The sequence below is a fragment of the Hippocampus bargibanti genome, linkage group LG01 (assembly GCF_051943395.1).
Source record: "Hippocampus bargibanti isolate YZ-2025 linkage group LG01, ASM5194339v1, whole genome shotgun sequence".
Lineage (NCBI taxonomy): Eukaryota > Metazoa > Chordata > Actinopteri > Syngnathiformes > Syngnathidae > Hippocampus > Hippocampus bargibanti.
The window spans coordinates 36122520-36136925 of record NC_142734.1 but is presented as its reverse complement, the minus strand read 5'-3'; the positions used below and the strand labels follow the sequence as shown (position 1 = coordinate 36136925).

The following is a 14406-nucleotide window of genomic DNA, read 5'->3' as shown; positions in this document are numbered from 1 at the left end:
TTTGTTTATTTTTATATTATCGTGTATTAAAGGACAACCGATGACACTTTTTTGTTTCCTAACTGACATCAGAAAAGCGTTTTATAGCATCTAAAATACCCAAAACACGCAGTATGATATTTTTAGTCAAATGCAAAACACCAATAAAACTGACTTAAAGTGTCCAAAATCTGCAAAAAATTGAGCTGCGAATTGGGCATTTTCAGAAAGTCCCGCCCCCAGGTTGTGACGTCACGCCAATACGTCTTGCATTGCTGGAGAATCAAAACAATGGCTTCAGATTCGGAGAATATGCTTTCTTGTGACACCGCCAGTTATGAATATGGTTCAAATAGTTCTGAAGAGGAAAGCATACATGTTTGCAATCGATTAAATAATTTATTCCGTGCCATTTTGAGGCAACATTGGGGGGAAATGGATCACCAAATGGCGACCTCTTGTAGACATGACAGTGTATTGCGTTTCCACAGGCTGATTAATTCCTTATATGGAGCTTGGTCGCCCTCTTCTGGCAACGCGAGGTTTTCAGACCAAACAAGTACAGCAAAATACATTGACGTGATGGAAGGACTGCAACAATGTGTTTTTTTTTTTCAGTCAGGGGCGTTCCTTCAGTGACGTCACGTACGGACTCGTCACCAATTCAAAAACAACACATCCTGAATATTCAGTGTAGGTCTTAAAACGTAAAATATAGCTATATGCGGTGGAATCTTTGTAAAATACGCTGAAAAGTCATTTGAAGCCATTTTACAAATTATGGACACAACTTGTCCGAGGGCGTCGGTTGTCCTTTAAAAGAAAATCCACATTCGATAACAATATCTGATTGCATATCCAAACTGTATGAACTAAATCTTGCGGACAAAGCAGGAAGTTGCATATAATCCTGCATTTCCATTTTTATAGACTGGCATATCAAGAGGAATCCAAAATGTATAATAATATGGCATTTTATTTCTATAATCACGCTCACAATTTCCAAAAATCTGCATGTATTTCCCCAATAAGACGGAAAAAAATTAAGAGCTTGCCTCTACACATTGACCATAAAATGGATTTTATTTTCTCAGGTCCAAACGTAATCCAGGATGCATCGAAGATGGCAACCTTCCACGGCTACAAGCCAGTGTTTTCAATTTACAATATGAACGCTTATTGATCAATAAGTATTTTTAATGCTTATTGATCAATATTAATAAAACCAACCATCTGTGATGCCACATGAAAACAAAACCCCGCAGTTGAGTTGGGTTAATCATCACATCATCAGCAAATTTGAACCAAAATGGCTTGTTTGGGTTGTTTGTCCATTTGTTCCACATAATCAACAATAAGTAAGCGTTTGAATTTTTGTGTGAACTCGGCTACTTTATTGATGGCCACCGTGTACTGTCGTCGTCAGGGCTAGAAAACGGGCAACATCTCTTCTTTTGTAGTCAGCGTGAACGAGAGATCAATGCAAGGGATAATTCTTCCTTTTAGAAAACAAACATGAGAAATGAAGAGGTCCAAACAGCAGTCTGTGTCTGCTCCTCTCGAGGAGCAACGGGTGTCAAGGGGAAAGGGATCTTCACCTCCAGCCTCATTGTAGCCGCTGCACAATGACGGCATTGAGGAGGTTGGCCTGCTGAAGTGTTTGGCTCTCGTCTGACAGCTCCTTGTTGGGGAAGGTGGTCATCAGAACAAACGCTCTGGCGGCCATGGTGGGCCTCGCCGCCACTACAAACTGTCGCAGGTCAGACACCCTGGCGGGTGCAGAGAAAGCATGGTGACATCACAAAAAGCGACACCTTCTGATATCTTGGGTAGCAATTTTGGATGAATGCAGCCATTTTTTCCCACCCCTTCGGTACCTGTGGGTATGGTTGAATTTTTGAATCAGCCTGCCGCCGTCTGCCAGTCGTATCTGAATGTTGGTGATGGGTTGGGAGGTGTCCAGGCTTACAGAGGCACTAGCGTGGGCTTCGTTCACCACCTGGTCCTGCTGAGAGGGGACGGGCCCTGAAACCAATTCTGGGGCGGCGCTGGGAGAAGAAAACAACGCACAAGGATCAAACCAACAGCACCGAGCTGCATTCAACATGTTCTCAATAAATTTGCTAATAAATCATTCTTTCCGTTTTAAAGGACAACCGACACCACTTTTTTTGTTTCCTAACTGACATCAGGAAAAAACGTTTTATAGCATCTAAAATACCCAAAACACGCAGGAACGATATTTTTAGTCAAATGCAAAACACCTATAAAAATGACAAAGTGTCCGAAAACTACTTCAAAATGAACCCGGAAATGGCCAGTTTCAGAAGGTCCCGCCCCCTTGTTCGTGACGTCACGCCAAGACGTCTTGCCTTGCTGGAGAATCAAAACAATGGCTTCAGATTGGGAGAAGATGCTTTCTTGTTACTCATCCAGTTATGAATATGATTCAAATAGTTCTGTCTGTCTTTCCGGGTCATTTTGAGGCATCAGGACTGATGTGTAGCACCCAGAACATGCAGAAGATGGCGCCCAAGCTCCATTGGAAATGGGCTGATTTGTCAGCTGGGAATTTGTGTCAGCCAATATCAAATAGTTGTCTTGATGCAAGACACAACGATTCACCATCGCGTTATTTATGCGTTTTCCTTCTAATTTCGCTATCAACACCAAGTTTTCAGACCAAACAATGTACCGCAAAATGCATTGTGTGTTGCTTTCTCGGTCAGGGGTGTTCCTTCCGTGACGTGACGTCAGGAATCGTCACCAACTCAAAAACAAGACTTCCTGAATATTCAGTGCGAGTCTTAAAAGGTAAAATATAGCTATATGTGGTGGAATCTTTGTCAAATACGCTCAGTAGAAGTCATTTGAAGCCATTTTACAAATTATGGAGACAACTTGTCCCGGAGGCGTCAGTTGTCCTTTAAATTGACGTGACACTTGTCTTTTGTTTTTTACATTTTCGTGCGATTTTCTCTGATCACATGAAATGAGTGAAAATATTTTGTTTATTCGGGAGACAGTGTTGAAGTCGCCTTTCTAAATGTGCATTATTGGAAGTGTCAACTGAGCTATTTTTGTCATTTGAATAAGATTCGAGTCCACTAACAATAATTAATAATCGTAAATGAAAAAAATAAAAGAAGCGTTCCTAAATCTCACCTTCCGAGTTTTTGTCCTTCTCCTCCAAAGGCTCTGAAGGCCATTTTGGGTTTGGCGAAGTCCTCGTCTCTGTGGTCCTCCATGTCCAGATTGACTTGTCCCCCGCGTGAACGCTGCCGTAGCTCTAAGGGAATCTCCCTGCAGTATGACAAGAACGTGTGTCAAGGTGGAGCAGCGTGTTGTACACATTTGCAAATACATGTAACAACAAAAACACAAACTCGTCAATATTCATTCAACAAGTGAATAGTTACCCTCTGCGGATGGCCTCAAGGAAGTGAGCATTTCCAGGATCATTGTAATTCCGGAGTTCACCGTCATCCAGACTGAAACCGCTCTTCCACAATTTCAACACGACATGTACCTAACATGATAAAAACAAAAACAATGAAAACAAACAACCAATGATATATGAAAGCACACTGAAGCAGGTGCTGTAATGGCTTTGTGAAATGTACTGATCTAACTGTGGTCCGCAGAGCCTGTCCGTGGATCGCCAGGTCTTTTAGCAGTCTGTATTGAATGTTTATGTTGTCCTCAAACTCAATATTCTGTAAGTCCTGCAATTTGAGTAAAAATAGCGAAAACCCTGGGCACTGGAGTGGACACATTTTTGTACATGGTCTGGCAGAGTCTACTGGTAATTAAGAAAGGCTGTGACATAAACGTGGCAGTTGTCGAGGAGTAAAAACTGCTGCACCGAGATGGTTTCGCTTTCTAACACACAAATGATTACTTACACAGAAGGTCAACCGCTTGTGACAAAACAAAAACTATTTCACCGAACCAATAGAAATACGGTTGGCAAAAACATCTAAATATGAAATTTTGGCCACAATTTACAGCACTAAGACAGATCATGATCATTGTGGTGCGAAGAGCACTTTATAAAAATAAATGTGGGTGGCTGCTTGGTTGGGACCATATTGTGGTGAGTTTATAAGAGCAACTATGATGACAAAAATTACATCGAGATAAATAAATGACCGTCGCCGCTTACTCACATCCTGTTGGGCATTAGGATCGCGTCTCCCAGCAGAAACGTATGTTGATTCCTCCTCGGGAGCTGCTCCCAACCTGTAACCACCTCCATCGAAAGCCTGGGACACCAGGAGACAATGCCACATAAAATATGCCAAAAATAAATACAAGTGGTAAACAGTTAAAAGAGTTTCTTTGATTTACTTTTGCTCTGCTAGATTCTCCCGCCCCTTTCCCACTGCGCTCCAAAGGCACAGCACCGTGTTCTTTGGCTCCTTTGAACAGATCTTCCACCACATCGTTGGGACTCTTCTTTTTAGGAGGCCCGACGATTTGTTGCCCACTGCGTTCTGATCCGCCTGCAAAGAACCTGGAAGGACACAGTTTGGAAGAACTGCTAATTACTCGATCACAGAGAACATTTGCCAAACCTAATTCAGGCGAACCAGCAAAATCCATGTGAACGATATAAAACTACTGATATTCTGTACTTCAATCCCCCTCAGTCTATTTGTTCAGACTCGTCACCCGATATGCGCCACAGTTTTTCATTGATAAGGTTCACAGTGCTACGAGTCTTGTTTCAAATACCATATTTGCCCTTTCTCTTCATGTTCTGTGCTAAATTCTTATGAAGCAATTAAAATCTTTCCTGGATGACCATACCGTTAGTCAAGTTTGAAGATGATCAATAGTAAAGAGTGAACCATGTAACAAGTTTGACATCATTTGGCAGCGTTTAATCGCCAGCCATCTGCTGTATATATATTTGTATATATATCTGCTGTATTTTTTTGTTTTTATCACCCTTGACAAATGTGCTCGAGCAGAAGAATATGCCAACCGGTATAATGTCACATTACTGACTGACCTTTGACCTTCCTCCTCATCACTGTCATCGTCTGCTTCATGCATCAAGTCCCTGAATGACGTCACTCGGTGCTGAGAACTAGCGATAGGGGGAAAAAAGTTGAATAAAAAATGTCAATGATATTTGACACATCTCACGGTTAATCCAGGTATATCATACATCAATCAATAGTGTCAACACTATATACTACAATGAATGACAACCTTGGGGCAATGGATCTGGACATTGAGGAACCTCCTTCGGGGTGAGGCAGAGCCACGATGTCATCATCAGCTCCATCTTCAAAGAAACTACCAAGCGCAAGCTGCGACAAGGCAAGAGAGGACAGCATTCAGTAACAAATTAAGTTGTAATTGTCTTGAGGGTTAATTTGATAAAAAGATGCAATTCATGTCGCTCAGAAAGGTTTTGGGCATCTTGAGTGACCCTGTGAAGATTACACTTATTTTGCAATTGATGGGCAGAAGACCTTTTGCAGATTCTTACTTGGCAAGTGAATGGTGTCAACCCAATGGACTCTTAAATGTGTAAATTGTAATTAGTAGCCATACTTGAATAATTGAAGTTTATGCATCTTAATCTAGTTACTTTAATTTTAACATTTTATAGTCATCGTGGAAAACAGTTTGTGGAAGTGGAAGACAATTTGTCGTTTAATTTACTCAATTCACGTGAGTGTGCATATTCTATTATTTGTTACATGAAAGGGGCATTCATTTAATGCAGTTTACAGGAAAAGCACTTTTGTGAGGATAACGTTGCTGCCTGTCGCCAAATATGGCATAAGACGAGGAAAGGGAACAGTTGGCTACTTGTCAAGCAATTGTTTTCAAATTTGGATTCAAAAACCATTAAGGGCTTATCTGAGACGGGAAAGCATTACATTTAAATTCACGTTCACCGTCTGTGTTGTGATGAGTGCACGACAGCCTCCGCTTTTTGACGTCATCTGTACTTTAAAACGCGACCACTAAACGTTCAAAGTAACGATTTTGTCCCTAGTATTACAGGCTAACTAGCTAAACAGCATCGCAAGAAACTGGTGCCACATTTTATTGTCGAGTTCCAAAAAAACAAATGGGTCACACATTTACAATCCATAGCGATACAATACTCAGTACTTTCTTTTTTAAGAGCCGCAGCGCTTTTGACAAAAAGACTTGCGGCTATTGTCAGTCAGTGACTTGCAGAAATTACCGGCAAAAACACGCTAATGTTAGCCGGGGAGCTAACACTCTCGCAGTTATGTTTTCTGACTTAACATCCTACAGAACATCGCAACCAAGGGCCCATGAACGTAAAACCAGTACCTGCAAATTCCAACCAGCAGACTCTAAGAAGAAGCGGGCCCTCTCTTCGTCGACATCAGTAACAGCCACGAACTCCCGTACAGAATCCTCTTGGCTCGCCATTTTGGTTTGTTCGTTCGGCACTGTTTCCGCTTCCGGTTCAGAAACAAACCACAAACGTCCGTTCCGATTTGGTTCCAATACACACGTCGCAACATGTAAACAAACATCAGTAATTGACTGCAACAGAAACATTAGTCGTTGTCATTAATATGATGTGGCTATTGTTCTTCCAATCTCATTTTTGTGTTTTCTATACTGCAAATTCCGATTTGGTTCCAATCCACACGTCGCGACATGTAAACAAACATAAGTACATAATTGACTGCAACAAAACCATTAGTATTTGTCATCAATATGATTTGGCTATTGTTCTTCCAATCTCATTTTTGTGTTTTCTATACTGCAAACATACGCCTGACCACGAGATGGTAATGTGCGCTCAGAAGAAAGGAGACTATAAAGCATCTCGTCTGAAATTGTCGTCATAAAGAATGACTTTAAATACTTTTTTTTAATTAAACGATTGTGACGGAGTTACCGGGTTGGTGGTAAATGAAATTATTTCTCAATTTCTTGATTTGTCTATTGAACAATCCCGGGTGAAAACACCTCAGACAGACAAAGATCATGTCTGTGCAATCACTTCATTATTTTGTACTTTTTATTCATCATGGAAGGTGTAGATATTCTGCCATAGTTGAAGTCAAAACTCAAAAAGCCAAAGAGGAGTAACCGGGGTTTGCCCGCAAGTTGGACACATTCGCACACCAAGGTCACACTTTGCTTACACAGCACATGTGCTTTTTTCTTAGTGTGCGTATGTCTGTTTCATGACCTACCCTCTTTAAATGAATGCAGCATATGGACCTTATTATATGTTACATATAGTCTCTTCCATTAATGTCACGACATAATCTCTATTTTAGATTGTTAAACAGCGACTGTCACTAATTCTACATTTTATCACAATGTAATGCCCCTGTTGCTGTTGAGCTCGTTGACACATCAAAGAGAGTTAACTACTACAGGAATCGCCTTTTAACACAGCACAAGATATCCAATCCAGTGACAATTAATGCTATAAAAAGTAGGTTGGGTGGTTCTTCAGATGTCGTCACTGATGCCCAGAATAAAGGTAATTACAGCCACCGTGTGGTGCTTTACAGAGGTTTCCGTTTTCAGTTTGGGAAGTAAAGCACACAACCAGGTTTTTATTGGGCCAGAACTGGATGAGTAACAGCTAGGATGTAGCCATCAACATTAATGAATTTGCCACTTCTGATGTTCTCTAATACCTTATCAGCTTTTCTTTTGTATGATAAACAAACCAAATGCATTGTTTATCATATCCTCATCATGGAAACGTATTTCCTCACATTTTCTGCTGTGTCTACTGTAATAATAATGAAAGAAGATGTTCACCATTCAAATTCTTGATCAGTCAATTTGTTTGAAGAGACATTCTTCATCTCTTGACACCCAAGCCTTGGTATGTCCATGTGAAAGAATTTTCACCAGCATCGAAGCACAAGTTGAGAACAATGGATGCCTTGAGGGACCAACTCTAATTACAAAACGGTCAGACACACAATACGCAAGTGCACACGATACTAGACTGCCTTACCTGATTCTTTTTTTGCCGTCAACACCTTTTCTCAAATCACAATTGAAACTTGCCAAAAAGACAGGCTAAGTATTATTCTCAGAACAGTCTGTATAGGAATGGCAAAACAACATATTTCCCCTGCAAAAGCATTTCTTCACCAAAATCCTTAAAAGTTCACATTTGTCAGTCGATATCACAATGAGATGGGCTGTCCATAAATTGTAAGACAAACGACAAAGGCCTAAAATTGTGAATTTTGTCCAATCAATCTTCCACATACACTATTGTGTAATTTATTAAATCGCTGTGTTCACTCCCACAACATCCGATATTCAGAATTCGGTCTGCATTGATGTTTTTGTGCATTGTCCTTTTTTATGGCATTCAAAGAATATACAGTAAAGTCTCGTTATATCGATATTCAAGGGAGTCCGAAAAAATATCGATATAACCGGGACGATCGATATATCCGATATCGATATAACGAGACTTTACTGTATCAACTACTTTGTGTATTTACTTCAAAGAAAATGAGGACATTTGACGAGCAATATGTGTGAGATTAAACACAGTTGAATTTTACTCTGTGAAACTGCATGAGACAGAGACACAGCTCATATCAACAGGAAAAGGGAAAAGAGGAAGGGGCTTATTATCTCTTATCCGAGCTTCACCGGTAGTTTAGATACTTTTACATCTCTTGGGCCAAATGGAAGAGAAGCACATCTCCATGCAGGCAGCAGCCAATCACTTCACACAGTTGGCAGAAAGGAACGTTTTGACATGGGCGGGAGGTGGGGGTATTGGTTGGGCACCAATTATTTAGAGGAAACTTGCAAAGTTCCGTTTTACTGTTTGATTTGCCATATTTTCCATCTCATTTATTTTTGGGGCGGCTGGAATTACACGAAAGTATCGGTTGAATTTTTTTTTTTTCCATAGTGACTAAGTGACCGTTCACTCAGCCGCGCAACAGATGCAAAGAGTGGCCAACCATAGCGTAGCCAAGAATAGGTTCTAGTAGATCTTTGTCACTTCAAGCACTCCTCCTTGGAACACTCTGGCGCCGCCATCTTGAAGTAATAAAAAATAAGGCAAAAGAAAAGACAATGGCAGTCAGATTCAGCACAATCACTGTTTCAGGAAGAGAATGGGGTGTGACAAACAAATATATAAACGATGCTTTTGCTGTATGATTATTGCTACAGTACATATGTACTGCCTCAATCGGCAGTACATATGCACCTAAAAGCTAGCAACCACTCATTTGACGACAATGAGGTTAAAATCTTAGCGAATGAAAATAGATGGGTTGAAAGGGGAGTAAAAGAAGCTATTGTCATAAAACAGCAAAATCCTTCCCTTAACCGTAATGGCGAGGTGAGGTTCAATTTGGATCGTTTGTACAATGGACTGCTTCGGCAACATGGGCTTAGTTATGCTGATGAGGTGATACCAGGGAAAATTGGGCAATCAGGCCAGTCGTCAGTCAGGACAATAGAAGTTATCAGTGGAGACGCAGGGATTAGTCCTCTGCTCCCCCCAACCTGAGAGCAGGGACCAATCATAGCAGAGTCCGGCACCGCCACGTCTGGACAGTAGGGATATATATATCGGGCCGAAACTACCAGTAAGACTTTCGTTTGCTGACGAAGCTTCTTGGATAAGAAGCGAAACGTCCGACACCTTCAAAGGAGTACAGATGACGCCTGAAGAAACCTTTTCATCGATGGCTTCAAATAAAATATCAAGCAGGGTACCATTAATCTCCTGTTTTCCGTTTTTGCATTGACATTATCTTTCAGCAAACAACTCTACAAATGTGAACAATGGAAATGTGATGTTTATGGATTGACCTCTCTGTATACCATTCGTGACTTTGACTGTGCTGATTACGGAGAGTTTCAAACTGCGAGAACGCAGATGACACACATTTCTAAAAATATCTCCCATCACATGGAGGCAGGAGAAGAAGGAATCCAAGGAACAAAAGCATCCTTTGAAGCATCGGATTGCTGAAAGTGAAACGGCTATTTATCATATGCATCGACATGTAGAGTGTCATGGTAGTTGGCCGGCGAAATGCGCTTTCAGACATTTTGTGAGCATACACACACAATGAGTGGCATGCGGGCCACATGTGTCCATTAAAACAAGCCTTGGCGTTGGACTGCGTCAATGAGTCAGTGAGCTTGTGCAGTCATCAGTGCAAAAACGTCCCCCAGGCGCCGCGCGCTGCTGTTAATCGCCACTGAAGCCAAAATCAAGCACTGATGAAAGAGCCCATAAACAGCCCTTAAACAATCACGCCTCTATATGTGATTTTTTTTTAAAGGCATCACAAGACTGCAGACCTCATTGAACGCTTTAAAAGATCCTTTTAAATGACGCCATTGTGACACGGCATGCTCACTAAATAACACAAGTGCACTCGGTGTTTGGGGTAATACCACATGACATTCCGTTAAATGCCTCGCGGTCCTCCAACCTCTGTAGCATTCCGGCCTCATCTTTATTATTGTGGTGATGAAGTCAGACAAGGGTCGCCGTGGCAACCACATACTCAGCTGGATGCAAAACCTCATCTGCCCATGAGGAAACTGGCCCACATCTCGGTTGACATTTGGCAGCCTTTATTTCGAGTACGTCTGCAGACGGGGGAGGCGGGTGGCGGGGTAGCCATGCTATGACAAATAAATTCATTATTTCTGCCCAATGTGAGCGTTTGAATGCATCAAAGCTTTCTCCGGGTGGGGGAGATGTCTCATGAAGCATTCTTGCAAGTCTATCGTCAATGTTCCAATCCAACGGTCTAAATGTTAATAATTCTCTTTTCCATTTGATACCTTTTTAAATGTTAATTTACACACTATTTCAATACTTCAAATTGATATAACTATTTTTATTTTTCATCCACGCTTACAATGCATTGCATTGTTGCACATGAGGAAGTGATGGAAAAAAAAGCTAGAAACTGACAAATCTGAGAGTAGATAAATCTTAGGCTTAGTTATACTGATGAGGTGATACCAGGGCAAATTGGGCAATCAGGCCAGTCGTCAGTCAGGACAATAGAGGTAATCAGTGGAGCCGCAGGGATTAGTCCTCTGCTCCCCCCAACCTGAGAGCAGGGACCAATCATAGCAGAGTCCGGCACCGCCACGTCTGGACAGTAGGGATATATATATCGGGCCGAAACTACCAGTAAGACTTTAGTTTGCTGACGAAGCTTCTTGGATAAGAAGCGAAACCTCCGACGCCTTCAAAGAACTACAGATGACGGCTGAAGAAACCTTTTCATTGAGAGTAGATAAGCATTACTTTACCATTGTCATCACACTAAACAAACAACAAAGACAAATATATGACTGTGGGCACGATTCAAAGTTCCATTTGGATTTTATTGGCATTATAAGACCACCATGAAAAATGACCCCCCCCACGCCATCTGCATACGCCAACTTTCGAAACATGAACCTGATGAGATTCACAGAAGGTTAAGTAAAGCTGCGCTGAAAGGTCTTGGTAGGTAGATCCACGTTACATGTCAGCATGTCTGCCATTGGTGACGTAATGCCGGGTGTTGGTTACATGGTCAGAACTGTCGAGACAATGATACCAGCGTCTCGTGTGGGGAGATAAGCAGCAGACAGAAAAAAAAACTATAGTTTCCAGCCATACATGAAAAGGATTTTTGTAGGCTGATTTGGCTGCTTTCTATCTCCTTGGAGGCCTTCCAATAAATCAATCAAACACACACACATAATTCCTGGCTCCTCTCAAAGACAAAACATATCCTTGGGACCAATGCTATCTCCCGTCCTTGTTGCCTTCTGGGTCTCACCGTCTTCTCACTACAGGGCTTCTGATGATCCCACTTCTAACATCCTCTTCTCCGATTTTCGACCAATTCTTTGTCTTTGTGGGCGCCGATATGTTCATTCTATCACCTAGCAGTCATCATGCAACCACACCTAGTCTTAATCTCATCCTCTGTGCGGTTTCCTCCCACTCTCCTAAAAGATTGGCGTTATCAGAGCGGAAGTAGCCGTGGTTGGCTTCCCGTCCCACATAGCCATGGCAACATCATGTCACAAATGTACAAAGAGTCAGACTGTTGATGAAATATTCAGCGGAGACAGCAAAGAGCAAAAGATCACAACATCCATTCTTTCAGTGAAGTCCCCAAGAGGTGTCCGATACATTTATCTCATTTGTGAATCTGTGTGCCCACCCGTATGCTTCTTCCTGTGCTTGGGTTAGCAGCTGCAATTAAAACAGTTTTCTAAGTGCATTTGACTCCACGTTAGAAAAGTAGCAGCATTCCAACCACAATGATCAGCTTTTTTTATGACATAAAATATGCAGGTAAGCGCAAGCAGAGAATCCATTAGGCAATTTCACCATAAGCACAAATAGCACACGGTTGTCACTACACGGTGGTGAGAGGGATTACAGTACATCATCAGAGACTCTGAAATGTATTTTCATCTTCTCATCACTATCTGCACATGCAAAGCATCCAACACATCTAACGTCTTATCTGCGAGAGTTATGTATCGCCAAGTGCGTACCGATTGCAACATTTGTGACATTGTTTTCGCTGTTAGCAGAAAGCAGATAAAGTGGCGTCTGTGGAGCATCACGTGAGAAGATACCATACCCTTGACAGTAAAACCAGTTTATGATAAAGGAAGAAACTGAAAAATGAACAGAAAAACTGCATCTGGTGTGTGCGTGTTTTCCTACAAGAAGGGATTGTACCACAGTGGTGCCAGCCAGGCCTAATTTGCTGAATCCATTTAACTCCACATGAGCAAGTTACATCAGTTCAACCCACAGTGAAGAGTTTTCATTGCATAAAACATGCAGGAAGATGCATGCAAAGAAGCCATTAGCCATTTCATTAAGTCTGAATTCATCCGTCCATTCGTTTTATGAACCACTTTATCCTCACGAGGGTAGCTGGGGGATGCTGGAGCCTATCCCAGCCGTCATCGGGCACTAGATGGAAGACTTGCAGGCCACATCGAGACAAAATCATTCGTGCTCACACTATGGACACACTTGTAACTATGGATAATTTGTCTTAAAACGTAAAATACTGGAAGGACTGCTACTATGTGTCCTTTTTATCGGTCAGGGGTGTTCCTTCAGTGACGTCACGTACGGACTCGTCACCAACTCAAAAACAAGACTTCAGCGCGAGTCTTAAAAGGTAAAATATTGCTATATGCGGTGGAATCTTTCTAAAATACTCTCAGTAGAAGTCATTTGAAGTGATTTTACAAATTATGGACACAACTTGTCCGGAGGCGTTGGTTGTCCTTTAAACTAGTAAACAAAAGCATAATCCGCCACGGTTTCGAGTCAATAGTTTGGTGTCCCAATCCTGGGGTTTTCATGAAACAAGTCAGTGAAATTATTTCTTCTTTTTCCATTGCTGTGTCATAGCAATTTTCAGCCATCGTTCGGAGGCCTTTTGAAAACAACCGATGAACCCTTGCCCAACCAAACGCACTGTGAACCAAATCCTTTCCACAAGTATCCTTGCTGGTGAGCTGGTGTTATATGAGAGCACCGTTCTTGTGATCTGGCTTCCATTCCCAGACAGTGCATGTGTGTCTGTAACACAATCTTATTTTATTAACCAGAGCAGTTTGAGGTTTCCTGAATGATGGACCATGAGAATGTCTCTTTTTCCACTGGCATCGCTCCTCGTTCATAGCCTTTGCGTTAACCGCGGTCGGCGCATTAACCGGAGACCATTTTGTTCTGTTATTAACACCACAAGCATTCGTGTCGCTGTCGAGCCAAAACTCAGCAGCAATTTAAAACCAAGTGAAGCTGTAGAATCCAGTTGCTCCATGAAAACATACACACTCAGCAACTTCTCCGGATATGTGACTGACAGATGATTGTTTGGACTGCAGTATGCATGCCAGGCCAGCAGAGGCAGCGTGATTTTTAGCCAACAATTCCCAATCACGTGGAAAAACATGGTTCTATCTCCAACAGGTGTGCCATAAGAAATTATCAAGTTGTAATGTTTGACATTGACTGTCAGAGTAAAACATTCATCACTTAACACTGGATTTGTTTGAAATCAATTGTAAAGTCATTCTTTAAATACTCATCTGCCCCTTAGCTTGTTTGGATGGTCCTCGTCTTTGTCCTGTGGCAGTAAGTTCCGTCTTTGAGTAAGTTCCGTCTGCTCACAGATCTGACCAGCCTTTCCCCCATTTTAAGATGTCAGTCGCCGGTCCTCAAAAAATAGACAACTAGATAGCGAGATAGATAGCTAGACAGCTAGATTGATGGCTAGATAGCTAGCATGGTAGCTAGTTAGGTAGCTATATCGAAAGCTAGGTAGCTAGATAGATAGCTAGGTTGCTCAATAGATTGATACAACTGTGTCTAGTGTCCAAGAACGCTTCTGACTCAAAGACAAG

The 14406-nt window shown here is 41.8% G+C and overlaps 1 protein-coding gene across 1 annotated transcript; it reads right to left on the bottom strand.

Annotated features, from left to right (window-relative positions):
- Window positions 1-937: 937 nt before the first annotated feature.
- Window positions 938-6437, bottom strand: nsfl1c (NSFL1 (p97) cofactor (p47)). The gene is made up of 9 exons (XM_089014379.1): window positions 6307-6437; window positions 5200-5300; window positions 4997-5074; window positions 4330-4495; window positions 4149-4244; window positions 3399-3508; window positions 3145-3282; window positions 1857-2027; window positions 938-1748 (listed from the first exon to the last, which is right to left on the bottom strand). The coding sequence occupies exons 1-9, from the start codon at window positions 6406-6408 to the stop codon at window positions 1586-1588; spliced, it is 1125 nt and encodes a 374-aa protein (XP_088870505.1). The 5' UTR covers window positions 6409-6437; the 3' UTR covers window positions 938-1585.
- Window positions 6438-14406: the final 7969 nt, after the last annotated feature.